We start from the raw sequence: 25403 nt of genomic DNA on the forward strand, positions 1-25403 counted from the left end.
GGAAGCCAAAGGGAAGGGCTGGGCAGTGGAGAAGCCCGGGAGGGGCCTCGTGTGTCCCACTGAAGAGCTCAGAGTGTGACCCCAAAGCCACGGAGAGCTTTTGAGAGGGGTTTTGAGCCGGGGAGCACGGTGATCAGATTCGTGTGTTCAGAAGATCGCCCTGGAGGCCTTGTGGAGGACGGATTGGAGGTCCAGAGCTGGAGGCTGGGGGATCAGGCAGGATTTCTTGGGATTTTCTCTGTAGCGTTACAAATCTGACAAGGCTGGCTGGGGCGGGCCTGGCGCGCGCCAGCTTAACAAGAAAGTAAGAGCTCAAGACAGGGCGAATGGCTTCCCGGCTCAGAGTTTAAATCCAGCTCCGGCTGCGGACAGAGGGCCTACCCCCGCAATCCCAGACCCAGCCCTCTCCGGGTCCTTGGGACCGGGGGGCTCTGCGAGTTGAGCTGGAAAGGGCCGTGCTGGCCAGGGGGCCACTCTGGATCTCTGCCCTGGGAATGCCAGGCCACAGGGGCCCAAACATTGTCTTTCTGCTCACACCAGGCCGGCTGTGCCCTTCACAGAGCAGCCATTGAGGGGCTGTGGGCCTGGCGGGGGTCCCGGGCCACATTAGTCATGCTCCTGGGAGCTTTTCTTCCCAGGACAAGACTGTCCTTGTGCCGAGGGCCACCCTCACACCACGGCTTGGCTCCTGGCAGCTGCAGAGCCCCTGTCAGCCCCTAGCAGCCCACTTCAGAGGCACCGCCATCCGGAGCCAAAGCCCAGCGTGAGAGCCGGGGGCAGCCCTGGGAGCCCGCGCTGAGCGCCTCCTGCTTTCCCGCTAGGGGCCCCAGTCTCCATGAGCAGGTGCGCGGCCCCTCATCCTTTCCCGGGCTAGAGCCCACCAGGCTCTGCGAAACAGTTCCCAGGACACAACTTCCAGGACCAACGCGCCCTGGGGAGGGCGTTGGCAGACTTTGTGCATGCATGGAGCGCCTGCTGCATACGCATGCCCTGGGCTGGGTACACTTGTGCACGCTGGCGTCCATTGCTGGCTGGGCCAGTTCCTAGTTTACAGTTCAGGCCCTGAAACAGACCGTTTCAAGCCTTGGTTCCTCTGTTTGCCGACGAAACGACATGGGAAAGTTCTTTTGCCTCCTTTTGCCTCATCTGTGAAATGGGGCTGTCCCACCATCTCCCTCTGGGCTGCCCTGAGGGTTGAACGAGATGCTAGGTCAGTGTTCGGCTCGGGCATGGCCTGAGAGGATTCTCTGTGGAGCCACCTCTGTCCCTGGATGTCCAGGGCTGCTCAGGGGGAGGGGGCATCATCCCCATTTTACAGATGGGGAAGCTGAGGTCTGAGGGACTACCCAGGGACACACAGCCAGCTCACGGAGCTGGGACTTGAGTCCTGCTCTCTGGGGCTCCTGCAGCACAGGTGTCCCCTTTGGGAAACAGAGGCCAGAGCGGGGGGCTCCTGACCCCGGCGCGGCTGCACCATGCCCCTCCCCTTGCATCTAAGCGTGCTCTCTCTGCTCTTCCAGATCCCCAGACAGGCGTGGGCATTGGCGGAGCCCAGCGATGGCAGAGTTGGTGACCCTGGGGCAGGAGCCACAGCTGCGGGGCCCCGCGGCCGGAGACGCGTGATGGTGTTCTTGGGGCACCTGCCGGAGACAGGCCGGGTGGACTGGGAGCCCCGAGGAGCAGAGGCCGGCCCCAGCATGCAGAGATGAGGCCTCTGGGGGCCCTGGCCTCCCTCCTGCCCGGGCGCTAGGAGCTGTGGCCAGGCCCCAGCCGGGAGCCCCGCCACCCGGGGGTATGGCCAGACCCTTCTTCCGACTGCAGACGCTGCTGCGGCGCACGCGGGTCCTGCTGTTCCTCCTCACGGCCGCCTACCTGATGACCGGCAGCCTGCTGCTGCTGCAGCGTGCCCGCATGGCCCTCCCGCCGGGGCCCCGAGCGCCCGGCCCCCTGCAGGCCTTGCCTGTGGCTGCCGTGGCACTGGGCGTGGGCCTACTGGACAGCAGGGCGCTGCAGGCCCCCCGCGTCAGCCCGGAGCTGCTGCTCGGCGTGGACGTGCTGCGGAGGCCCCCGGCCCGGCCCCGGCCCGGCCCCCGAGGGCTACGGAGCCGGAACTCAGAGCTGCGGCAGCTGAGACGCCGCTGGTTCCAGCACTTCATGGGGGACCCCCAGGGGCTGCCCGCTCCGGGCCCCGAGGCCCCCAGGCCCGTGGCCAGCAGCCGAGGTAGGTGCCTAGCTCTGGACCCCTTGGCGTGTTGGGGGGCCACTCCCAGAAGCCCTGCCTGGGACCAGGGTTGGCTTTCCCCTTCTCAGGCCCCACCTGCGGCCTCCAGACCACTGAGTTCTGCCCACTCACTGGCTGGGCAGGTCCCAGAACCCGGCCTCTGGGTTCAGGTGGACATCCGCTTGTGTCCTGATTTAGCAGTGACCTTGGACCCCTGACCTAATGTCCCCAGGTCCCTGGGGCATAGAGACAGACATACCTAGCCCAGGGCTCGCGTGGGGATGGCATGGGACAGCAGGGAGGGCCCAGGGCAGTAGCCAGTCCCACGTACAGGTCCTCAGCCTCCCCCGATCACGGGCTGGGGGCCGTGTCTGCACAGCACTGTCTGCGGGTAATTCTGGGGCTCGCGCAGGCGGAGATCCCTGGGCCCGGGGGCCTGGTGTGCTTCCCGGCACCAGTCCCTGGTGGCTGCTCTTTTATTGTTAAACAGCTAATCATACGGCATTTGTGCTGCACTTGTAAATGACATGTTGATGGAAATACCCTGATGGTGACATCCTCATCCTGCGGGGAAACATGGGAATGTGGGGATGCTCTGTCAGTTGCCAGGGTCACTCTCCTGGATTCGGTTCCCCAGAAGCTGTGTTCTGTTTGGGGTGTGACCCCAGGACACTGGCAGGGAGCAAGGAGGGAGCTGGGGAAGAGCAAGTGGCAGGGGAGGGACCGGGAGACATCTTGGAGTATAGCCTGGAGGTGGCGGGTCAGGAGGAGGGCCAGGCCTGGGAGCCTGGCTTCACTGCCAAGATAGTGAGATGATCCAGGGAAGAGGGAGGAGCCCCTGAGGCCCTCACGTCAGGGGAGATGACTGACGGTCAGTGAAGCCCAGAGGACAGTGTCCTTCTGTCTCCACAGAAGGAGGTTTCTCCTGAGGTCACGTAGGTAAGAGCCCTTGCTGTGGGGTTCCTCAGCAAGCTCCCACCTAAGAATGAGGGGGACAAGAGGAATGGATTCTGCAGCTCACTGCACAGGCTGCCTTCTGTAAACTTGCCCCAGCTCCCCAGGAAGCTGGGTCTCTATGCAGACTATACTAGCATGACGCGTTTAGACTAAAGTGTGAATGACTGACAAAGTCAACACAGAATGCTTGAGCAGCAGCCAGGGAAAGAGCACCGGTTTTGAAAACAGACCTTGGTATTGCCGGTCGCTGGCTCTGTGGCCTTGGGCAGATTGGCCAAAGGTCAATTCTTTATTTCTCCCTGTGCACCCTCCTCGGGGGTCCATGCACCAGTCTACCCTTGTCTATGCACTTGAAGAGCTCAGTCTGGGGGTGGACGATGGCCACACAGCAGCAGCAAGGCCCAGATGAAGGTCTTTATGACCCGGCCAGTGGGAGGAGAGGTATAGAGTGACCCAGTCTGAACGCCGGGGGCACCCCTTGTCTCCACGTCATCTCCCCCTGGCAAAGTGGTGGATGGGATTTTGCAGCCGCTGAAGAGATCAGGACCTCAGGGTCACAGGGCAGCAGTTCTGGGGCGATCGGGATGCTGACCGCCGTGAGCCCCTGGGGCGCCCTCCCCGCCTCCGTGCTGGCCGCGCTCGTCACGGGGCCCAGCGGCCCACGTGGGCCAGCTGCTGGGGCTGCAGACAAAGAGGGTGGCTCTTTGCGGCCGGGCAGCCCGCCACGCTCCTGGAAGGGGCTCCTGTGCGGCGTGGAAGCGGCAGGAGGCCATCAATCACCAAGCATTTCATTATACCTTGGACAACATCCATAATGGAATAAAATGTCAGTAAGTTTACTAGGGGAGAAATAGTAACTTCCCCTCGCCAGTTTGTTTTTTATTGATAGTGATTTCCAAAGACATTCCAATATCTCCAAAGCCGTCGTTAGCAGCCGCACGGCGCGTCCGTGTTGACGCGCAAATGAACAGATGCGGAGTCACAGACAATAATGCTTCGCCTCCGTTTTCGCCGAAAGCAATAAATCCGCCTCAGAATGTGTCCCAGTGTGTCCCCCGGACATCCTCTCTCCGCCGCACACCCTCGCTTCCGTCAGAGCTGGAAGAGCCAGTTGGTGATTTTCCAGCACGAAGGGCTCGTGGCTCTGCTGGGGTCCTGGGCCTTCTGCGCGCCCCGTGGTACGGCCGGCGGAGAGCCAGGCCCCACGGCTCCAAATGCTTCTTCCTCTCCCGCTCGTGGTTCAGGTCTCCCGCTGCTGTTTTCCAGTCCAGCGTCCGGCCGCCTGAGCACAGTGAGGGCACCAGGAGCACCCCGGTGGGCGTCCGGCACGGGTCCCACCCGCTCACTCAGGTCTCAGGGACGAAGGACTGGAGAGTCTGTGTCCTGATCGTTGTCGGGGTCAACGCAGCCGCCCCTCAGCAGCACCGCAGGCCGGGCCTTGCGCCAGACGCTGCCGCGTGTTACCTCCCTCTCTCGACCCTCCCCGAGCCCGCGGGGCCGTCTGTCCCCACTTATAGGTGGGGAGGCCCAGGCCCGGCAGGGAGGGGGTGGCAGGGGCCCAGAGTCACGCCCCCCTCCCGCCCGACTTGCATTCTATGCATGCCGTGGGCCCCTCGACACGTTTTTGGCTCGTTTCCCATGAAAATGACCCCTGTGTTTTGTGTTTTGGAGCTTAATTGAAAGTTGTAATAGAATTTCTTCTTTGCTGTGCAACACACCGGAAATTTCTCAAAGGTTAGTTTTCCTCCACCAAGTACCTGGTCGAGGGTAACCCTTTATCCTGCTGCAAGGGGAGGGGTCTCAGGGGTCCTCACCTGTCTGTGACCCCAGGGGTGCTGGTGTCCTGAGCAAGAGCCAGTGCCCGTGGCTACGTGGCTACGTGGCTAGTTGCCAGGCGTCCTGGGGCCAAGGGGACACGGAGGCTCACGGCCCTGCAGGCAGACAGTGAGGATGGTGAACTTTGCTCCCCGCTGCCCCTGGGTTCTTCTGCCTCGGCAACCTTGGCTCAGTGGCGGAATCCCATCTCCGGGCACCTGCTCACCTCCCGCTGCTTATTCTGGGCCCGGGAGCTGTGTGCGGGGGGGCCGGCAGGCCTGCCCCTCCTTGTGTCCAAGCTCCTGCTCACCTGCCCCATCCTTGCGGAGCCTCAGCCTGGTTCTGGGGGCCCCGACCTACTGTGGCACAGGGTGCTGACGGTGTGCGGGGCACAGCGGGACCCCGTGGACACAGGGCACGTGGGTATAAGAGCGTTTTAACACCAGCAGTTACTGAGAAGGGCTTGGGCATTGGCGAGCGTTTCAGATACAGAATGTCCGAATCTGGAGAAAGGAGAGGCAGTGGCAGGCTGGTGGTCTGTGGCAGGCTGGCGTGGTCGGGGACGCCCGATGAGGATGGGCAGGAAGCAGACTGTGGGCATGATCGGGGAACAGGCACAGGTCCATGCCAGGGGCAAGAGGAAGGGGCTTGGGCGGGATGGGGCAGGTGGTGGACCTTAAATCCACTGGACAGTTAGGGAAACTGAGGCACAGAACGTTGTCGTGATATAGCCAAGGTCAGAGGCAGAGTTAGGTGTAATGTTCACAGACGGGACAATTGCTCCCGGCTTTGTCCCCGGGAATGAAGGTGGGAGACATGCTTCTCCAAACACCCCAGCGGGCGGCCCTGGGCTCCTGCTCTGGGCCGGGATCCCAGCAGGAACACAGCGAGTGACGTCTGCCCTCAGGGCGCCGGGATTGGGGGTTCAGGGTGCCATTCCTCCAGCTGTGGGGCCGCCCTGGGCTTGTTACCCCCCAGTGGCAGCGTGTGCTGCATGGATGCCCTTCCAGACGTCCTCGGGATGGCGGGCCTTGTCTGCGCCAGGGGCGCCCCATCCGTGTCTTGGCCCAGCCACCGGTGTAGGACCGGGAGAGCTCCTGCGCCACGTGGCAGTGCGTGCACGCGGCCCGGTGCGCTGGCTCTGTGCTTGTGCTCTCCAGCTTCCCTGTATGTGTCTGGGAGTCCCCTCTGTGTCAGTGACGGGGAGGGCAATTACCTGTCATGCAGGGTCAACACGTGACCACTTGGCGGGTCCCATTCCCCAGCATCCCCTTCTGCACTGGGGAGGGCTCAGCAGTCCCCGGCACTGTCGAGTCCCATGTGGACGGCTCCCTTACCACCTGACTCGCTGTGTCCACGCCTCCAGCGACAGCGGCTCCCCTCCCCTCACCCGGGACCGCAGATTTTTCTTGAGATCCTGTTCCCGTTTGCAAGATGCTCCTTATTCTAGTGAAGGTCAGACTTTCCATAACCGATTTCCTCCCTCTGGACCATAGGTGACAGGACCTGCCCCGTCTGCACCTTCGTGGGGGTGGGGGGATGGGCGGGGATGGAGACGAGGGTCCCGGGAGGCGAGATGGGGCTGGAGGAGGACGAGGCTGCTGTTCAGGCCACTGCCAGCTCCTGGCAGGTGTGTGTGGGGACAGCGGGCTGTCCGGCGTAGGCGTCCGGGAGCGCCGGGGGCAGGTGCGGCCTCACCAGGTGCCCTGGGCCCTCCGAGGGTCCCCCCCCAGGGTGGGTATGCGACAGGACCGTCCCGTCCCCCGCCTGAGCCTCCGCTGTGTTCCCATCCTCAGGCACGTACATCGGCTGCTTCAGCGACGGCGGCCGGGACAGAACCCTGAAGGGCGCCGTGTTCTTCGACTTGAGAAAGATGACTGTCTCCCACTGCCAGGACGCGTGCGCTGAGCGGTGAGTGAGAGCCCCGGGCCACAGACTCTACCTCCGGATGAGGGGGCGTGTGGCTGCGGGGGGCGTCTTGCTCTGACCGGAGCTGGATGGATCAGCAACCCCTGGGGGCACAGAGGATGTGATGCGGGCTCACGACTGTGCCCGGGGAGCAGGCCGCCATGTTAGCGGGTGGTTTTCCTCTCCTGGGCCTCAGTTTACTTGTGTGTTCAGACTCTAGTAGAAGGCTTGGCTTCATTGCCATCTCTTCCGGGAAGCCCTCCAGCTTGGTCATGATCCATTACAGAGAAACTGAGTCTGGAACAGATAGGATGGGTCCCGGCTCAGCCTTGCAGCGTAGACCGAGTAGAAAGTGACAGCAACTCAGTCTCCTCTACCTCCCCAGCAGTTCGGGGAACAGACTTGCAGGTAGATAGCGACTGTCGGACCCCATGGCCAGCCGGTGGGCACAAACGGTGATGAGGGGCACAGGGGTTTTCAGTCCTCGGAGCCGGGGACGTGAATGCGCTGGCCTGTCTCCAGAGCTGGCGTCCATGTGGCCCGTGCTGGGGCCCGTCTGCCGTCTTTCCTCCCCCATGCTGGGGCCCTGCCTGGTACGTGCAGGTGGGGAGCGGCCCCGGGCGGAGGCCTGGCGGCCAGTGTTCCAGACTCGTGCTGGCCAGGCGGGGACCAACTTGAGCCTGGTGCTGAGATCATCCACGGTGGGAGTGCTGCATCCCAGGAGCTGACAGGTGTCTCGAGTTTGGGCTCCCGTCCTCTGGTCCTGAGAGCCTGTTCACAGCCCGCCACGGCCTCGGGCCCTCTGTTCCCGCGCTGGGGCCTCGGGACAGAGCTCTCAGTCAGGCACGAGTGGGGCTGATCAAACTAGATTATCATGAAGGATGGCCTGCTCCCTGCCAGCTAGGGGGCCTCTAAGTCTGGCTGAAGACCAGCCGCTATGGGCAGCTGTGGGCCGGCCACCGCGGCCCTGGCCTCCCGACCTGACCCTGACCTTAGTCACCGCTGCCATGGGGCCGGGGCAGCGACTCAGCTGGGCTACTCTCCCTGCAGGTCCTACGCGTACGCGGGCTTAGAGGCCGGGGCCGAGTGCTACTGCGGGAACCGGCTCCCGGTGACCAGTGTCGGGCCCGAGGCGTGTAACCACGAGTGCAAAGGGGAGAAAGGCTCCGTGTGCGGGGGCGTGGGCCGGCTGTCCGTCTACCGTGTGGAGGAGCTGCCGCCCGGCTCCAGGAAGCGTGAGTGTGCCCGCCTCTCCCTGTGCTCCGTCTCCCACCTGCAGCCCTGCGTCCTCAACACGGGCAAGAGCTAGCGGCCTCCCTTCCCTGCCAGCCTCACTGGAGGGGCTCGCGTGGTGGGCACAGGGGCAGCCGAGGGCTGTGTGGGTTCATGGCCTACAGGACAGACACTCTCATCTGGGGGTCTCGCACGTTCTGTGTGGCCGCAGAGGCCCTGGGCTGTCCCCGGCCATGAGAGGGCCCCGTACTCTGGACGGCAGCCCCTCCCCGTGATGGCACAGACGGAGGCAGCCGGTGCCACTGGGACCACCAGCCCATGGCAAGTCACACTGCTCCTCACGGGTCCATCCCTTCTGGGCACTCGCTGGGCCCACTGGCACCAGGACTGCAGAGCACTGGCCCACCTGACAGGCTCCCAGACTCCAGGCCTGGTCCTGTTCTATGGTCGTGCATGGAGACGCCACCCGGGGTGCTGGCTGGTGACGGGGTCTCCACACTATTGAGGCGGGCGGGCAGAGTGGGCACAACAGTGAGGCTGCCGCCTAAGCAGCCCTGATGAGTGTGGCCAGAGTACAAGCTGTCAGAGCTGGAACGTTCCAGAAGGCCCAGCAGCCCGGACCCCACTCGGAGCTATACTACTCCACCTGGGCTGGAAGACAGCTTGTGGGCTCGGGGAGCCTTCCTGAGGCTGGCGGGAGTTTGGGTCTGACCCCGCAGCACAGCAAGGGGCCGTGGCGGCATTTCACGTTTCTTTCTTTTTTTTTTTTTTTTTAATTTATTTTGTATAGAGAGATCACAAGTAGGCAGAGAGGCAGGCAGAGAGAGAGGGGGGAAGCAGGCTCCCTGCCGAGCAGAGAGCCCGATGTGGGACTCGATCCCAGGACCCTGGGATCATGACTTGAGCTGAAGGCAGAGGCTTTAACCCACTGAGCCACCCAGGTGCCCCGCATTTCACGTTTCTGGATCTACTTTTCTCCTCACGCCTGCACGGCAGGGATGTAGAATTTTCCAGAATATCAGCCTCTTGGGTGGCCTAATGCAGATCTGTGGAAGAAAGGAGGGATGGGGCAAGGGCAGACACTATCCCCCAGGAGCTGGCGAGAGAAGGAAGGAGGGGTGGAAGGGGGGATGGACACTGTCCCCCAGAGTTAGTGAGAGAAAGAAGGAGGGACAGACACCATCCCCCAGGAGCTGGCAGGAGAAGGAAGGAGGGACAGAAGGGGGGATGGACACCGTCCCCCAGAGCTAGTGAGAGAAGGAAGGGGGACGGACACCATCCCCAGAGAGCTGGCAGGAGAAGGAAGGAGGGACGGGGGTTGGGGGGGACAGACGATCCTGCGGAGCTAGTGAGAGAAGGAAGGATGGACAGTAGGGGGATGGACACCATCCCCCAGGAGCTGGTAGGAGAAGGAAGGAGGGACAGAGGGGGACAAACACTATTCCCCAGGAGCTGGTGGGAGAAGGAAGGGGGTGATGGATACCATCCCCAGGGAGCTAGCGGAAGGAAGGATGGATGGTGGGGAGGGCAGACACTATCCTGCGGAGCTGGCAGGAGAAGTGGCCTGAGGTCAGCAGCTGCAACCACGTGGTCCCTTGTTGGTGACCATGGTGGCGAGGTTTGGGTGCCTGGGGTCTCAGGAGCCTGGCCCGCCACACGCCGTCCAGAGTGGTCTGCTGTCTGGTTTGAAACCTACCCCACGGACTCTATTTGCCACTTTCCAGACCGCGAAGCCACCGTTTCCCCCTGATAAGCACCAATAGCCAGGGGCACTGTGTCTCAGCAGACACCCGTTCTGTCCCCACAGGGAGGACTGTCATGTACCGTGGGTGCTTCCGACTGCCGGAGAATGGCACCCACACCTTCCCGGACTCCCTGGCACAGGCCAACGCGACGGTGGACGCGTGCTCGGGGTTTTGTTCCCAGAAGGTGAGGCCAGCTGTGACGTGTGCATGTCTGTGGTGGGCTGCACGGAGCAGGGGCCTGGGCCAGGCGCAGGTTTGGGATGGCCACGTGGTCTGTGCTTGCGTGGGCACCCCAGGCTGGCCGGGGTGCTGTCCGCTGGGCCGCGCGGCTGGAAGGATCGTGCCTTCCCCGGTGGCAGGTGTCACACTGACTGGGCTTGTTAGTGGGATGTGCTGTCTCGGGCCTGGGGAGAGTGGACGGCTCATTGGTTGTGCCCATGGAAAAGGCTGGGTGCTGAACCCGGCATCAGGGCCAGGGTCACATGTGTGCCTTTGGCTCAGCCGGGGCTCGGAGACGATTCTGCAGAGGGCGGGTGGGGCGCCGAGGCCTCCGTCCCATCCTCGTGCGGGAGCTCTAGGTGGGACATGGTGGTCAAGGCCAGGTGGGGCTGGTAAGCGACGGGACTCCCAGAGTGCTGAGGTCTGGGGTGCGGTCCAGTGGCCCACATGTGGGCCCCAGAGCATGGCAGTAGGCTGAGGTCAGGGCTGCTCCCCTGTGCTGGGGACTGTGACAAGAGGCCACGTAACGGGATGGGGCTAAGACGGGAGCGTCCTTGTGATGGTGGTGCATATGTCCTTGTTCATCCGGCAGTGGCCACACCCCTCGCCACGTAGTAAGTCACTCTGCCCTCCTGATGGCCATGCCTGGTGGGTGCTGAGACATGCTGTGATTGTAGGTGAGGAAACAGAGGTGGAGCAGGTCATGCATGCTGCCCAAGGTCACCCATCCCCTATGTGGGGGAGCTGGGATTTGGACCCAGGCAGGCCCTCTGGTTCTGACCCGGCTGGTGGCTCAGAGCTGCAGGAAGTGGGCTTCTGGGGACGGGGGGAGCCTGCCCTCCCTGGTGTCTCTTGAGACGCGCCCATCAGGGCTGAGACAGAGCCTTTCCTGTACTTTCCAGCCCAAGCCGCAGCCTTTGGAGTGGGTCTCTGTGGCTCTAGCATTTCAGGGTGTCTGGGGTGTCCTTGGGGCATCTGGCTAGGGCCCATGTTCCCATGCTCCCCACGTGGGAGCAGAGCTGTGGGTGGAGGGCCATGTGCACCTGCTAAACATGGCCCTCCCAGGGCTTCCGCACACCTGCCGGAGGTCTACAGCCCCGGGAGCACCTACTGCCATCGCCAGTCTAAGGAGCTCGACTGTACCCGACCTGGCCACCTCCATCTGCAAACGTGGAGGTGCCCCACATGCCGGGTGACCCACTTTACTCTCCTGGTGCTCCGAGGGGGACACGCTGCCCCTCACATGCTGCCTGAGCCAGCGGGGGTTGTGGCTGTGGGAGCAGGGGCCCGTGCCATCAGGATGATGCTGCGGTTCCTGCTGAGCAGTGTTGGGGGAGGGGACGGGTAGCTCCTGTTCCTCGTCCGGTCAGTCTTGGTCGGGCTCAGGGACCGCTCTGTCCTGGCACGGGCAGCACTTTCCCCATCTTGGGCTCCATCGTGCAGATGTCCTGTTGCTTACGCAACCCCTCCCCTGCTGGGGAGCACTTCTGTGGTTTTCTGTGTCCCGCTGCTTCTGCGAGCCCCCACGCAGAGCCAAGGCTGGGGTCGGGCTGGGCTTCTCGAGGGCCGGTCTGGGCCAAGCACTGTCGGGGGCGTTTGTGGCCCCAGAGGGGACGTCTCCACCGTGGTTTGTGGGTTGGTCGTGATGGTTCAGGAACACCATGATATGGCCAGACAGAAGGACATGAGGGGCACCATCAGTGCCATGACCATCGGACCACCGGTGCGGGGCTCGGCCAATGTCACGTGTGTCTGAGCACAGAGAAGCCACTTGGTCTGATATTCTGTGGCCATAGGGACAGACCTGCCCTGTGTCCATGCCTGGACCTGGGATGGCAGACATGGGGCCGGCGAGGGGCTCCAGCACTGTGGGCAGACGGGCTGCTGGCCCCTGACGCTTCCACAGGGATCCCGCGTGCGGCCAGAGGTCCCCTCTCCCTGCTCCTAGTCTGTCGGAGAGCGAGAACGAAGGGAGACAGTGTGAGCTCTTCCTGTAGACGGCTGATGGCTCGGGCGGGTCTTCTCGGGCTTTCCCGTGGCACTGACCCGGCTCGTTCCCTGCACCACGGCTGTTCTGCCGGACCCACCTGGATCCTGCCAGGTGCAGGCTGTCCCGGGGTGGGGGAGGGGCACTGCCTCTGCAGCCTGCCAGCGGCAGGGCAGTGAGCGTCTGGGTTTTGTGAATTAAACCCCTGGACGTGGGCTTAAGGAGGGAGGTTTTTCCCTTTGCTAAAATGCTCGCCGGGTCCTGTCGGCTGGTGACAACCTGGCATAGCCTTGGGGTTCTCTCATGATTTTGGCTGTAAACCTGTCAACGTTGCACCATGTGTGTCTTCAGAGAAAGTTTATTCTTCTGGGGGTGGGTGTCTCTAAAGGTAACACATAACTATTTTAGAAAATTTGGAAAACGTGAAATTAAATGAGAACTCATCAGTGACGGTATCGCATCAGAGGACACCACCAACGGCATCTCACATCTTCAGGTCCTCCATTCGACGGGCATGTTGGTGGGATTCGCATCTTTAAAACTGAATCGTTCAGGGCACGTGGGTGCTCCGCTGGTAGAGCGTCCGACTCTCAGCTCAGCTCAGCTCATGGTCTCGGGGTCGCGAGATCGAGTCTCGCCTCGGGCTCCGTGCTGGGCACGGCAGCTGCTTAAAGAAAAAAAAGGAATCTCTCCTTCCATTTTCCTTTGTTCCACGTGTCCCTCATGGCATGAGCCCCCATCCCGCCCACTCTGGGCTCTTTCTTCGTGGCTATGAGCCACGCTGCCATGAACATTCCCAAAGGTCAGCCTTTCAGCGGCCCGTAATGCTCTCCTTGCATCATCACACGTGGAGTCACTGGTGTGAGGGACTCGTGTGTCTCCTGCATCACTCATGAGACTTCAGGTGTGTTTCCAGAAGTGAGTCACGTGGCCTCATTCCGAAGATGGTGGAAGGTGGCTTCAGAGTCCGTGACCTGGGTGTGTGTCTCTTTGCAGACACGTCCTTGCCTTGTGGTCCTGGTCAGTCTCGTGGCCCTGAGCTGTGGCATTCTCACTGATTCTCACGGATGCTGTTCAAAGCCGTGGGTTTCTGTGGCAGGGGGAGCATGAGCTGGTCCCGGCTCCGGGGCTGCCTCCCCGGCCACACAGCTCCTACTTTGCAGCCCGACGGCAGGGGCGTTGTGTCAGCAGAAGACACGTGCTTGGTGATGCGCTCTGCGGACGAGCTCTGGTTGACCATGACGCCCACTGTCCATGCCCATCCCAGCAGCCACCACCCCCGGGCACCTTCTTTCATTCTGGGTGTGCATGTCCAGAGCGGCCTCGGAGTGAAGGGAGGCAGCAGATCGGTGAAGGCAAACTCCGTGCTGGTTTGCAGATTTCACCAAAAACCCCCATTTCTGTGAGTGTGTCCATGGAGTTGAGTGTGGTCTTGGGCAGCCCTGGGCTGCTTCTGCCCCCGATCGGTCTCACGGTCTGAAGTCTGGGCTGCTTGGCACCTGCTTCCTCACCTCAGTTTGCCCTCCTGAAGCCCAAAGTTCTGATCTCTGACGTTTTTGTGATTCTCTACAATCCTGGGGACTGACCGCAAGAAAGGCGCTCAAGGAGGACAGAGACAGACGGGTCTGCTGGGACGTCCACTCCCTGACCTGTGGCCATGAACGTGCCTTTGCAGGGGGACTCCAGGGACGGGAGGGCCTAGCCACTGCTACCGTCAGGACCCAGCACCAGACTGAATCACTGTGCCTGCGGCAGCCACCAGGCCCAGGTTCTGGACGCAGTTCCAGTTGGAGACCTGTCTCCCTACCCTGTCCCCCTGTATCCCTCTGATAGAAACGGTCTCACATCTGTGTCCCCCTTCCACCTCCCCTTCTCCAACCGTTGAGAAGATGGTGGGGGTGGGGGGGAGCAGGGAAGCTGGCAGAGAAGGTTTCATCAATATTTAATTTTTATGGAAATCATGTCCTAGAAATCCCCGAGGGGTTGGAAATTGTCCTGTGTTTTCAGAATCCAGTTCTGTTCTGTTGTAAATAAAACCACATTACTGTCCGCGCTCCCCCATGCTCCGCACGCACCCGGAACCTGACGGTTTCATCCACTCAAGGAAGAGGAGGGGCTCGGGTCGCTGGTGGGGTGCGACCCCCACAGGGGTGGCCACTGGTAGAGGGACACTTCCTTTTGGGACCTGGTCCTGCTGGCGCTCATGAGGACACAGCAGACAGAGCCCAGACGCGTGGGGTGAACGGATGCCCCATGGTGTCTGCACGTGGACCACAGCTGCTGGTTCCTCCACAGGGATCCAGCGTGGGCACACGGATTTCTGAGGGGAGGGAAAGTCTGCTCCAAGGGATCCTGTTCCCAGGACGTTCTAGGGTAGCTGGACGACCGCGGAGCACGAGTTGGAGCTGCGGCTGACTGCAGGAGGAAACGGGACCCAGTGATTCCCACGGGCTGAACCAGAGGGCTCAGCAAAGGGATGGGGTCTCGTGGGGGTGCGAAGGGTGTGGTGGTGTGACCCAGGGTGGCTAGTGAAGGCCTCTCAGGGAAAGGGGCTTGAATAAGTGGGAGGTTCGGGGGCAGGACGTTCCAGGCAGCGAGAACAGCAGGTGCAAATGTCCTGAGCTCTGCATGTGCCAGTGGTGCATGGCCAAGGACTGTAAGGACCCCAGTGTAGAAGGTCACCACAACTGCCCGAACAAAGTGCCACAGACAGGGGGCTCGCACTTCTTGGAACTCTGGAAACCAGAAGCCCAAGGTGGGGTGTCATTGGGCTGGTTTCTTCTCAGGTCTCGTGGGCTCACAGACGGGCATCCTGTACCTTTGTGTTCATATGGTCGTCTGTGTGTGTATCCGAATCTCTTTTTATGGCCACACCAGTCGGATTGGCTCGCACCTGCCATGGCCCCATTTTAACTGGATTCCTTCCTTAGAGACACTGTCTCCGAATACAGCCGCATCCTGAGGTGGGGGAAGGACGTGGGCTTGGGACAGCGGCCGAGTGGTGCAGAGAGATGGCTGGGGGCTCCGCCAGTGCTGCTTCATGGCCTGGTCCTGGCCCCAGCCCGACATGCCAATGCAGGCCTCACTGCGGTGCCTGAGGGTGTGGCCAGTGGGGGGCTGGGCTGCTGTGACCATGGGCAAGTCTGACAGGTGCAGTGGGGGTGGGGCTTCCGACCTTCCAGGCATGGGGACCTTGGAGAGGAGCCTACGGGCAGAGTGTCAAACCCTCAGGTCCCCCAAGCATGGGGGGAGGCAGTGGAATCCTGAGAGATGAGAAGGTGCTCGCAGATAGGGAAACTGAGGCTTGGACGTGTCAGGGTCAGTGTTGGGATCTGATGGGCTACACGCCTGCTGCTTCCTCCCTGGTCCCTATGCCCAGGAAGCCCGGACACCCTGAGCTACTGCCTCCCCCGTCCTCCGAAAATCCTTGCCTCAAGCCTTGTCCAGAAAAAGCATGGGGACCGGGGCTCTGGTCCCAGGGGAGAAGACAAGCTGGGGAGGAGGCCAGAGGGAAGCCAGGTCCTCCCCCTCTTCCAAGCCAACAGCCGAAGGACTTGTCTGTTTTATAGAGACTAGCATTGTGGATGGGGCCCCCGGGCTGTTTAAGGGCTTTTCCTGCATGGGGCGGGGTGGGGCTTGGTGCTGTAGCAACGATGGGCATGGGTAGTGGATGCATGGGGGGGTGCGCAGGGGTGCGTGGTGGGGTGCACGGGGGTGCGAGGTGGGGTGCACGGGGGTGCGTGGTGGGGGCACGCGGGGGTGCGTGGTGGGGCGTGCGGGGGTGCATGGTAGGGTGCGTGGTGGGGCACACGGGTGGTGGTGGGGGCACATGGGCGCGTGGTGGGGGTGCGCAGGGGCATGTGGGGGGGTGCGCAGGGGTGCGTGGTGGAGGCGCGCAGGGGCGCCTGGTGGGGGTGTGCAGTGTCAGAACAACGCAAGGTCTAGGCTTCTGTCCCCATGCGGCAGCTCAGCTCGCAGAGGGACAGGGCTAGGACCCTGGGAGCTCCCGGCAGGGGTGCAGCAGCTCGTGGGCATCCAGGAGGAGGAGGGAGGCGGGGAGAGGCTCTGGTAGGGGTGCAGGGCACTGGGGGGCACACGCCTGAGCACAGGAGCCCCCCACAGGCTCTGCATCGCCCCCCCACCATGGCTGGGACGGGCGACTTTCTGGACGCAGAGATCCTCACTTTGCCAAGCCACACTTGGAAAACGCTATTGATTTTTCTTTTCTTTATTTATTTACGAGATTTTCGCTGTGAGCAAAAAATAAAAAGGTCTGTGTGGTGCTGCCTCAGCCTCCCGCCTCCCTCCCTGCCACCTCCCTCCCTGCATTTCCATTTGCAAGAGGCAGGGGCAGGCAGGATGACGGGGCTGGGTACCCGGGAGCACCCGCGTGCCATGCCCCGTGCTGGGCCGCCCTCATTAGGGACGTGCGAGTCCCCTGATCGCCCGTGTTCGGTGGTGAAGCACAGAGAGGCTCGGCAGGTACCTTGCCCGAGGTCGTCCAGCACCCAGCGGTCTCCTCTGTGGGGGCAGAGGGAGCAGGGAACGAAACCCACACAGGAGGCCAGGGTCCGGCCTCACCGCGAGGCGCTGCCCCACCCCTAATCCTGGCAGAGCTGCAGGGACTTGCGGCTGCCTGGCCTGCACCCCCTGCCCCTGCAGTTGGGTTGGGCTGGTCTCCTCCCCAGGGAGCCCCAGCGGGAACGCCAGAGCTCCCTTCAGGACGCAGTATGTGCACTCACCTGCCCCATCCTGACCCTCGCACTCACTGGCTCCCACAGACATCCCGCTCCGGGTGCCCGGTCCTCGCTGCACTCCCGCCGGGCCCCCAAGGTTAGCCCGGGCCTTCCTCACTCTGACTGTTGTCGGGTCCCCGGCCCACTCTGAGCTGCTGGGGGCAGAAGTCACGTCCCATGCATCCTGCCTCCCCTGGGCTGTCACGGGAAGGATGGGCACCATCCGTGCTGATGCGAGTCGGGAGGCCTGGCCCTGGCGGGCACCCCACATGCTTCTCCCCCCTCGCTCCCTGGCAGGAGTTCCCCCTGGCCATCCTGCGGGGCTGGGAGTGCTACTGTGCTTACCCCACACCTCAGTTCAGCCTCCGGGACGCCGTGGACAGCGCACTGTGTGGCCAGGAGCCCAAGGCACAGAGGCTGGCCGAGTACTGTGCGGTTTACCAGACGCCCGTGCAGGGTGAGTTCGGTGCTTGGGGCACAAGGCGTGCGGGGCCCTCCCCCATGTCTGTCGCATGTGCTGTCTGGGCATTGGGAGAGACCAGTGCGGCTGCGTGCGTCCTGGGGTGGGGAGGGGAGGCCACCACCATCCCTGGAGGCTGGGCACGGGATGTACCTGGCCTTTCCCTGAGTCTGGGGACGGAGGTGCTTTGAGGAACAGCAGGAGAGCCACGAGGCGGGGCCCCACCACCGTCCGGCAGAACCTGGAATGTTCTGTGCTGTGTGGGGAGCCAGGGCTCGCTGCCCGGGCTGTGGGAGGCCTCGTCATCCCCGGAGTTCTCTTTGGGCACGGGCTTGGGCGGCCACCCCCTCCCCCCCGGGCCTGCCTCAGTTTCCCCATCGGTGAAGCAGGAGTCTGCGGGCGGTGGGTCCGGGTGGGGCGGTCGGTGGTCAGCCTCTGGCCTTTCAGACACTCGCTGCACAGACCGGCGGTTCCTACCCACCAAGGCCAAGGTGTTTGTGGCTCTGTCGAGCTTCCCGGGAGCTGGGAACACGTGGGCGCGGCACCTCATCGAGCACGCCACCGGCTTCTACACAGGGAGCTACTACTTCGACGGGACCCTGTACAACAAGGGTGAGTGAGGGCCGAGGGGCCTGGAGTCCCAGGGCCAGCCCCGGGGGCCAGGGAACCAGCATTGCAAACACGCTCCCAGCCGTGCGGCCGGCCCGGGACTTGGGACATCCATCCCCACAGCTTGCGTGCCCATGCTACGACCACTTTAGCTTGCGTGCCCATGCTACGACCACTTTCCGAATTTCTCCTCATTGTCAGAACCCGCGGTAATTCAGTGAGACATCACCGGCTCATTGTCGGATGTTCTGTGAGGCCAGAAGGAGCTCCTCAAAACGCTGTGTTTTCAAGATGGTGCAAAGCCCCCCGAGTTGTGTGGCCCCTAGTCTCTCCCTGCAGAAGCAAGGGGCCTTCCTGTGCTGAGTAGGAACGAGAACCCGGCCAAGCGAGGGGCTATCGGTCTGCCGTCAGGTGTCACCCCCGTTGCGTCCAGGTTCCTGACTGGACTGTGGTTTAGGAAGGGAAGCCCAGACCCACAGTGTCCTCAGCTTGGCAGAGGGCTCTGGTTGGGTGGGAGAAGCCAGGAAAGCTGGTCATTCATCCTTAATTCCTGAGTGCTACCCGCCCCCCCAGTGGGGCGGCCGGATGATCTGTCCCGGGGTCCTGCCTGCTGTGGCCTGGCGCCCATGGAGTCCTGCAGCACGGGCTGCTAGTCACCTGCTCATCTAGAGGGTCTGCACAGCTGGCGGTCTTGTTCTGCAAGTGGCCCGGGGGCCCAGTTGCTGGCGTGGCCATGTGTGATGGCCCCAGAGGTTCCCCCTGTGAGGCTTATGGGACTGGTGCGGGGTGGCCGCTGGCCTCTGCACCAACCCCCCAGTGACATGCATGGGCACCCCGTCTGTCCTGGGCTACTGTGGCCCATGGGACACACAGAGCGGCCACTATGGGGACAGCCCGATGGACTTGGGGTGCTGGGGACCCAATCCTGATCCTGATCCCATGTTTACAGCCCGTGGTCTGGCTCCTCTTTCCCTTGTCCCAGTGCTGGGCAGTAGGAGCCCCGGCGAAGGCTGGTGGTTGTTAGGCCTGGGGCAGGCAGAGATCCGCTTGAACTGTGCTGGGTTCCAGGAGGCAAACCCGCCTCAGAGGAGCCTTGTTCCCAGCATCAAAGAACCCGGCCCCACCTGCTGCGCCTTTGTGTGCCACCCCCTGCCTCTGCTTGTTGCTGTGGTTGTCCCCAAGAGCCCAGGAGACACGCATGCTCGTTTATGGAGCACGGGTCCCCGGCTGGCGGACCCCAGACATGGCGGGATGTGGTTCTGGGGCACCCCTCCTGGGGTCCTTCTGTGACATCTGGCTGCACCCCCTGACCGGCCCCTGACTCCTAGTTCCTGGGAGGCCCTGTGCTCCGTGGGACCGCACACGGAGCCCCTCCATCGCCAGCACAAAGGCCTCCACTGAACGAGCCCACAGTGTCTTACTGACCCACGCGTGACTCTGTTATGGGTGGGAAGGGCTGGGACCCTGCCACAGGACCCCGGGGTCCACCGCCGGGCAGGGGCTGGAAGCCCGGCCTCACGGGGACACCTGCACCAGGTGCCCAGAGCCCCGTGCTGCCGTGCGATCCTGGTAGGTGTCCTGCCCACTCTGAGCCACACCTGCGGCCACAACTCACTCATGGGATGTCGGCGACGCTCGCGGGAAATCGCCATGCAGACGCCCACACGCACGCGCCTGCAGGTTGTAGAGGGGCGTCAGGCCCCGCCCCTGGACTTGTGGGGTCTCCTGGAGGTGCACTCAGCGCTGCTGGCTGCCACGGCGGGGTCCACCACCGTGCTCAGGCCCCCGTCTCCCTGCAGGGTTCAAGGGCGAGAAGGACCACTGGCGCAGCCGGCGCACCATCTGCGTGAAGACCCATGAGAGTGGCCGCAGGGAGATCGAGATGTTCGACTCGGCTATCCTGCTGATCCGGAACCCATACCGGTCCCTGGTGGCTGAGTTCAACCGCAAGTGTGCTGGGCACCTGGGCTACGCGGCCGACCAAAACTGGAAGAGCAAAGGTGGGCAGAAGGGAGGCGGGGGAGGGCAGCTCTTCTGTGCAGACACCCGTCCCGGCCCTGCCCGGACTCGGCCGCTGTCCCCCGAGGTGTGGCCGGGACACGGGTCCAGGTGGCGAGCGTTGGGACACTGAGCGGTCAGAGGGCAGCAGGTGTGGGGCTGTCAGGCAGGCAGGCCCGTCCCCGCAGACCCTGCCCCGGCAGACATCCCCATTGCCTCCAGCCCACCCTGCCCCTTGCTGGCGCCCCAGGAGCAGGAGGCTGAGCTCTGGTCCCTCCTCGGCTCCCAGGGGCCTCAGTTTACCCACCGAAGACACCAGAGCAGTCCCTGTCTGAGGGTGGTCGTGAAGACCAGGGAAAGAGAAGGGTCCCCACGCCATCCGAGGTGGCAGGATGGTCATAAGCTGTATTTGTTGATATTGGCACCGTCCCCACCAAGACAAAAGCCCCAGCACATGTCTCAGTTTGCCGGGACAGAGCTCTCACGGATTGATCCTCCCCGAACGTTGCCGGCTGCCTGGCGGCGTCACGGGGTGGACTGGCCACCCCCATGGGACGTGGTGGGCATCAGGCAGGGACCTCGCTCACTTAGCTTCATAGGAGGACCTGGGCGGGCGCTCGGGCCTACGCCCGTCCTCGTGGTACCCCTGCTCGTCCCTGTCACCTGGGGCAAGGTGAGCGTGAATGAGGGTCACCCATCCCCCCCATGATGAACACCGCTGTGCCGCATGGGCTCGTGGCTCTCCCTGCCCTGGCATGAGCCCCGAGGTCAGGGCGCTCACTGTCCACGAGAGAGGGAACCAGCTCCCTACATACACGCCGCATCTGTCCTCATGTGGGGCTGCACGGCCACCAACGCAGACGTGGCCCGATGTACCAGGCTGGCCCCGAGGTGCCGCTCTTACTGCCCGTGGGCCTGGTCCGAGGGGCCGCCTGCCCTGGTCGGCCTCCTCCCCGGCTCCCCCACCGCAGCGCCCGGGAGGCGGGGCCGACCTGTGCGTCTCTCCCCGCAGAGTGGCCAGACTTTGTGCGCAGCTACGCGGCCTGGTGGTCCTCGCACGTGCTAGACTGGCTGCGGTTCGGCAAGCGGCTGCTGGTGGTGCACTACGAGGAGCTGCGGCACAGCCTGCTGCCCACGCTGCGGGAGATGGTGGCCTTCCTCAACGTGTCCGTGAGCGAGGAGCGGCTGCTGTGCGTGGAGAACAACAAGGAGGGCAGCTTCCGACGGCGTGGCCGGCGTCCACACGACCCCGAGCCCTTCACCCCCGAGATGCGGGCGCTGATCGACGGCTACATCCGGACGGTGGACAAGGCGCTGCGCGACCACGGCGGGGCCGGGCTGCCCGGCGAGTACGTGCCTAGATGACCGCCCAGCTGCTCCGCCCGCACCACCCAGATGCTGCTCCGTGGGCCCGGCTGCCGGAGCCGCCAAGGGGCCCCCGCGCTCACAGACCCGCCGCACGTGCCACTGCACGCTTGCGGGGACCCCCTCGGACTTGGCACGCCAGACTGCGTGCATGCTGGGCTCCCGGTGCAGCTCTCCTGCTTCCCGCTGCGGGCTTGCTGGCCGGGATACTTGCCCACTGGTGCGGGGCTGGGTGGGCATCAGCACTGTGAGCAGCGAGTACCGTGGCGTGGGCTTGAGCTCACAGAGGCTGCTGGACCCTGTGACCCTAAACAGCACATCTGACGCCCTGTGAACATCTGTGGTATGGCCACCAGGCCCCTGCGACCACAGCCCTGCACTCCCTTCTCCGCAGACCGGCTGGCAGCTCAGAGTGGAGCCTCCTCGCCATCCCCATGCTGCACACTGACCTCAGGACCTGCCACAGCTCTGTACACCCCCACTACCCCGTCCAACATCAGCAAGCCGTGGAGGAACCCCCTTGCCTGACTTTTTCCTCCCATGTCCTAGAGGCAGGGTATGGGGCGAGGGGGCATGGGGCAGGGAAGGGCTGGCCTCCAGAGGGAGCTTGGGGTGCACATGGGGAGACCCAGGAGGGATGGGTCTTGGTGTCACTTGGACCGGTGACACCACCCACTTGGCCATGTCCCCCATCCACACAACCGTCGGGGGAGGGGCCACGGCCAAACCCTCTGAGTTCACACACACCCCCATCCCCTGCTGCTGGGTCCCTGGGCCGCATCGCCACACCCTCTGTCTCTGTGGGAGCCTGCCGTCTTTCCCACTCGTTCACCCCGGAGGGAGGGTCCTCATGAGCGCAGTGGGCTGCTGTGTGCTAGCTGGCCGGTGGCTGGGGGGAGCGGTAGGAAAGCTGCCCACCCCAGCTCACAGCCTCAGGGGGCAGAGGAGGGGTGGTCACAGAGGGGAAAAAACCCAGTAGCAGAGGACTGTGTTTGCCATACAGGCTCAGGGTCACCGTACGGGCTGGTCTGGAGGGATCTATAGGAATTACCCCAGCAGAGCCGAGGGAAGGACCTCTAGGCAAAGAGAACAGTGTGTGCAAAGCTCAGGGGCTTGGAGAACAGGGGGATGGGCTGTGGGGCGCGTGTGTCTGAGTTTCTGCAGCTGGGGTGGAGTGGGTGGGTGAGGACAGAGGTGGGGACACAGAGAGGGACCATCCTCAGCCACCTGGTGCTCAGCCTGGAGGGACAGAGCTCCCTTCAGGGGTACCTCGGGTTCAGAATGAGGCCGCGTTACCAGGTCTCCAGTGGAGGGGGTTGGACCCCTGCCAGGTGGACGATGGTGGATGGGCCCCTCGACAGCTTCTCCAGGCTTGGGGTGACGGTGGCAGGGCCCCTTGGTCTGCCCTCCTGCAGCCTGAGCCAAGCTGCCCCAGGGGAAGAAAACAGGGTGAGAGATTTGGGGAAACCAGGGTTGGAACGTCCCGACCCTGCACTCTCCCCGGCCCCGGGAAGCCGAGAGCCACCATGTGAGAGCTGGTGGAGTGGAGGGCCCGGCGGGCTTCCCTTCCTCGGAGGGAGGCCTCCACACCCGTCCCTGCCAAACCCACCGCGGTGCTGAGCCTGTCCTGGGCCGTCCCACAGCCGCTCTCGGCTTAATGCTGGCAACGCTTATCAGCACGGCCCCGGCTCCGCGGTTCCCTCTGGGAAGGCCCCTGACAAAACTGTCTGGAGTCATAGAAAGAGGTGAGGCCTGCCAGGGGGCCCCACCTGCCGTGGAAGGTGGCCCAACGGTCCCTGCACACACACCCCCAAGCAAGCCTAGAGGCAGGATGGAGAGCCGGATGCAGGCTGCCTCCTGAGCCAGGCTCCCAGCTCTGGCCCTCACTCTTCCCGGACTTCGGGGGGAAGACCCAGACGCCGGGGAGGCTGGGAAGGGCAGAGGTGTGGCTGAAGGGCCAGGCCCACTGACCCTTGGGCCACCCACCCTCCTGCCCAACCCAGAATCAAGACAGCATCAGCCAGACTCCCGGTAGCTGGTCCATTTCCTGCTGCAGGTGCGCAGAGAACCTCCTTTCCTTCCCGGGGAAGAGCCGGTCGCTCTCATGGCCTTGTGGTTTACAGGGCACCTCAGCCAGACCTGCAACTGAGTAGAAAGATGGGGTCAGTGTACACCCAGGTCGCGCTGAGTCGGTCCACATGGTCAGGTGCCCTACAGGGGGCTGGTGCTCCTGGGTGTCTGATGAGCAAAGACATGCAAAGGCCCTGTGGCTGATTCTTCCTGTGGGAGAGCCTGGAGGCACAGGAAGGGCTCTGGCTGTCCGTTTGTGCAAGTGAGGCCTCCTGGAGCTCTCAGCTTCTCCATCAAGTAGCCCGGGCACAAAAGCCAGTGTGAATCTGGGGGAGAGTTGTGAGAAAACCCCACTTCTGCAGATTCCAGCTTTAACAGCGAGGCCACGAAATCAACGCAGACCTGCGTTAAGACGTGTAATTTCCATGGTTTTCATCTCCCGTTGTGGATCAATTTGGAAACACCAAAATATATAATTTTAAAAAACGAAAACACATTTCTGATAATCCCAGTGATGTGTAAATGAAACAGAAGAATAGACAGGCTTCCAGACCCCAGGAAGAAAGCTGCTTAATTATGTGAGCATCTTGTAACGAAGTCTCTTGCAGCTAAAATTAGATCCCGAGTGCATGAATGTGTGATAATGTTTGCACACCAGAATTCATTTTCCCCTTAAAACATGGCAGGAGCTCCTTGGTTCCTGGGGGGCCCTCAGGGGGGAGATGGGAGTGCTGGGGAGGTCTTCATGGCTGCAGGAATACTTGGGGCAGAGGTGTGTCTCCTGTGGTCGGAAGCTCACCAGGGCTGTGCAGGGTGGTTCATGGGGGTCTAGCGGGAAACCCACTGGTCTGGGCCCCGCCTGCTCACTGTTCCCACCAGGACGAGTTGGCCTGAATGAGGTCGAAACGGAGTGGAAGCCAGCGCACGCGCTGGGCGGGGCTGTGCCCCCTGTTCCCGCCCCTGTTTCCCTCCCCAGCAGCCCTGGTCTCGGGTGGGGCTATGTAAGGTCATTGTCATCTCCGGGGCGAAGATGGCTCTGGGCGAAGCCAGCGGCTCCATCTCTCTGGCTACAGTGGGTTCGGGGGCGGTAGCATGAGCTAGTGCGGCGTGGCCGGAGGGCATCTCAGGTCATTGGGAAGCACGTGCGCTGCTGGTGGGAGGGGAGGCGGCAGCCCTGGGCCTGCGGAGGGACCCACCCTCAGGTGTCGCCGGTTCTACCGCGGGGACAGTCGGGGGGCACAGGAGCCAGGAACTTGGCGTCGTTACCTATACTCAAGACTGGCTGCGATCGCCCTGCCTCTGGGCGGGTTTGTTACACGAGCCAATAAACCCCCTTCTTGTTCACCTCAGCTGCAGTTGGGCTTCTCTTCCTCGTCGGCCGTGGGCTTAGCCCCGCGTTCTGTCTCCGTGGCGGCTGCAGGCGGGGGCCGGGCTTCGGCCCAGTTTGAGCTGGGGGGCTGCGGACGGAGCCTTTTTCCTACAACAGAGACCTCTGCCTGCGGGCGCCTCTGTCAGGGGAGAGATCTAGCTTCTAGGCTGAGCGGGTCCAAGCGCCTGCCCTCTGCTTCACGGATGAGGGACCCAGACCCCCCAGAGGTCACGCTGGAGGGACAAGTGCTCAGAGCACCGGCAGGAGCGCGGCTCCTTCCACGAAACCACCCGGCCGCCCTTCTGCTTCGACGGTATAGCTCTCGGGCGTCGCTAATAATGGGGCAGATGTGCCCAGCCGGCTTGTCTGGAAGTGACCCCGTTAATCTCATGGCCAGTTCTCTGCCAGAACACACTTTGGTGGGCGCCCGAGGTCGGCGCCGAGGGCCAGGACTTGAAGACCTGCCCACGAGGAGCGGGGAGAGGGACCGCAACGCGCCGGGGTGTCCTTGCTCTCTCCCAGGCGTCCCAGGTGGGAGAGGGTCCTGCGCCCCCAGGGGGCTGACGGATAAGCTTGGGACGCTCACCCACAGGACAAGCGGGTGCTCCCTCCCATTGCATGCCAGCCCTCCTGACCACGAGACAGTGGTCACCTGGACATTGGCGTCAGGTCACTCACTGATCTCGTCCCCACTGTCTGAGCCCCGCACCC

At 63.1% G+C, this 25403-nt stretch overlaps 1 protein-coding gene and 1 pseudogene across 5 annotated transcripts in view; one reads left to right on the forward strand and one right to left on the reverse strand.

Moving 5' to 3' along the window:
* The window catches only part of WSCD1 (WSC domain containing 1), a 31722-nt gene extending 7055 nt beyond the window's left edge, over window positions 1-24667 (forward strand). For 4 of the 5 annotated variants that reach the window (XM_047708054.1, XM_047708053.1, XM_047708052.1 and 1 more), the window contains exons 2-9: window positions 1521-2221; window positions 6790-6904; window positions 7952-8136; window positions 9942-10063; window positions 17119-17278; window positions 17729-17893; window positions 19690-19890; window positions 20901-24667. In XM_047708054.1, coding sequence (XP_047564010.1) covers window positions 1795-2221; window positions 6790-6904; window positions 7952-8136; window positions 9942-10063; window positions 17119-17278; window positions 17729-17893; window positions 19690-19890; window positions 20901-21253 — 1728 coding nt within the window. In that variant the 5' untranslated portion in view covers window positions 1521-1794 and the 3' untranslated portion in view covers window positions 21254-24667. Of the gene's footprint in view, window positions 1-1520; window positions 2222-4699; window positions 4913-6789; window positions 6905-7951; window positions 8137-9941; window positions 10064-17118; window positions 17279-17728; window positions 17894-19689; window positions 19891-20900 lie in introns of those variants that run through there. The other variant, XM_047708056.1, reaches the window with a different exon arrangement.
* LOC125086723 (uncharacterized) lies at window positions 22301-23453 on the reverse strand (annotated as a pseudogene).
* Window positions 24668-25403: the final 736 nt, after the last annotated feature.

This window comes from Lutra lutra, chromosome 16 (assembly GCF_902655055.1).
Source record: "Lutra lutra chromosome 16, mLutLut1.2, whole genome shotgun sequence".
NCBI classification, from domain to species: domain Eukaryota; kingdom Metazoa; phylum Chordata; class Mammalia; order Carnivora; family Mustelidae; genus Lutra; species Lutra lutra.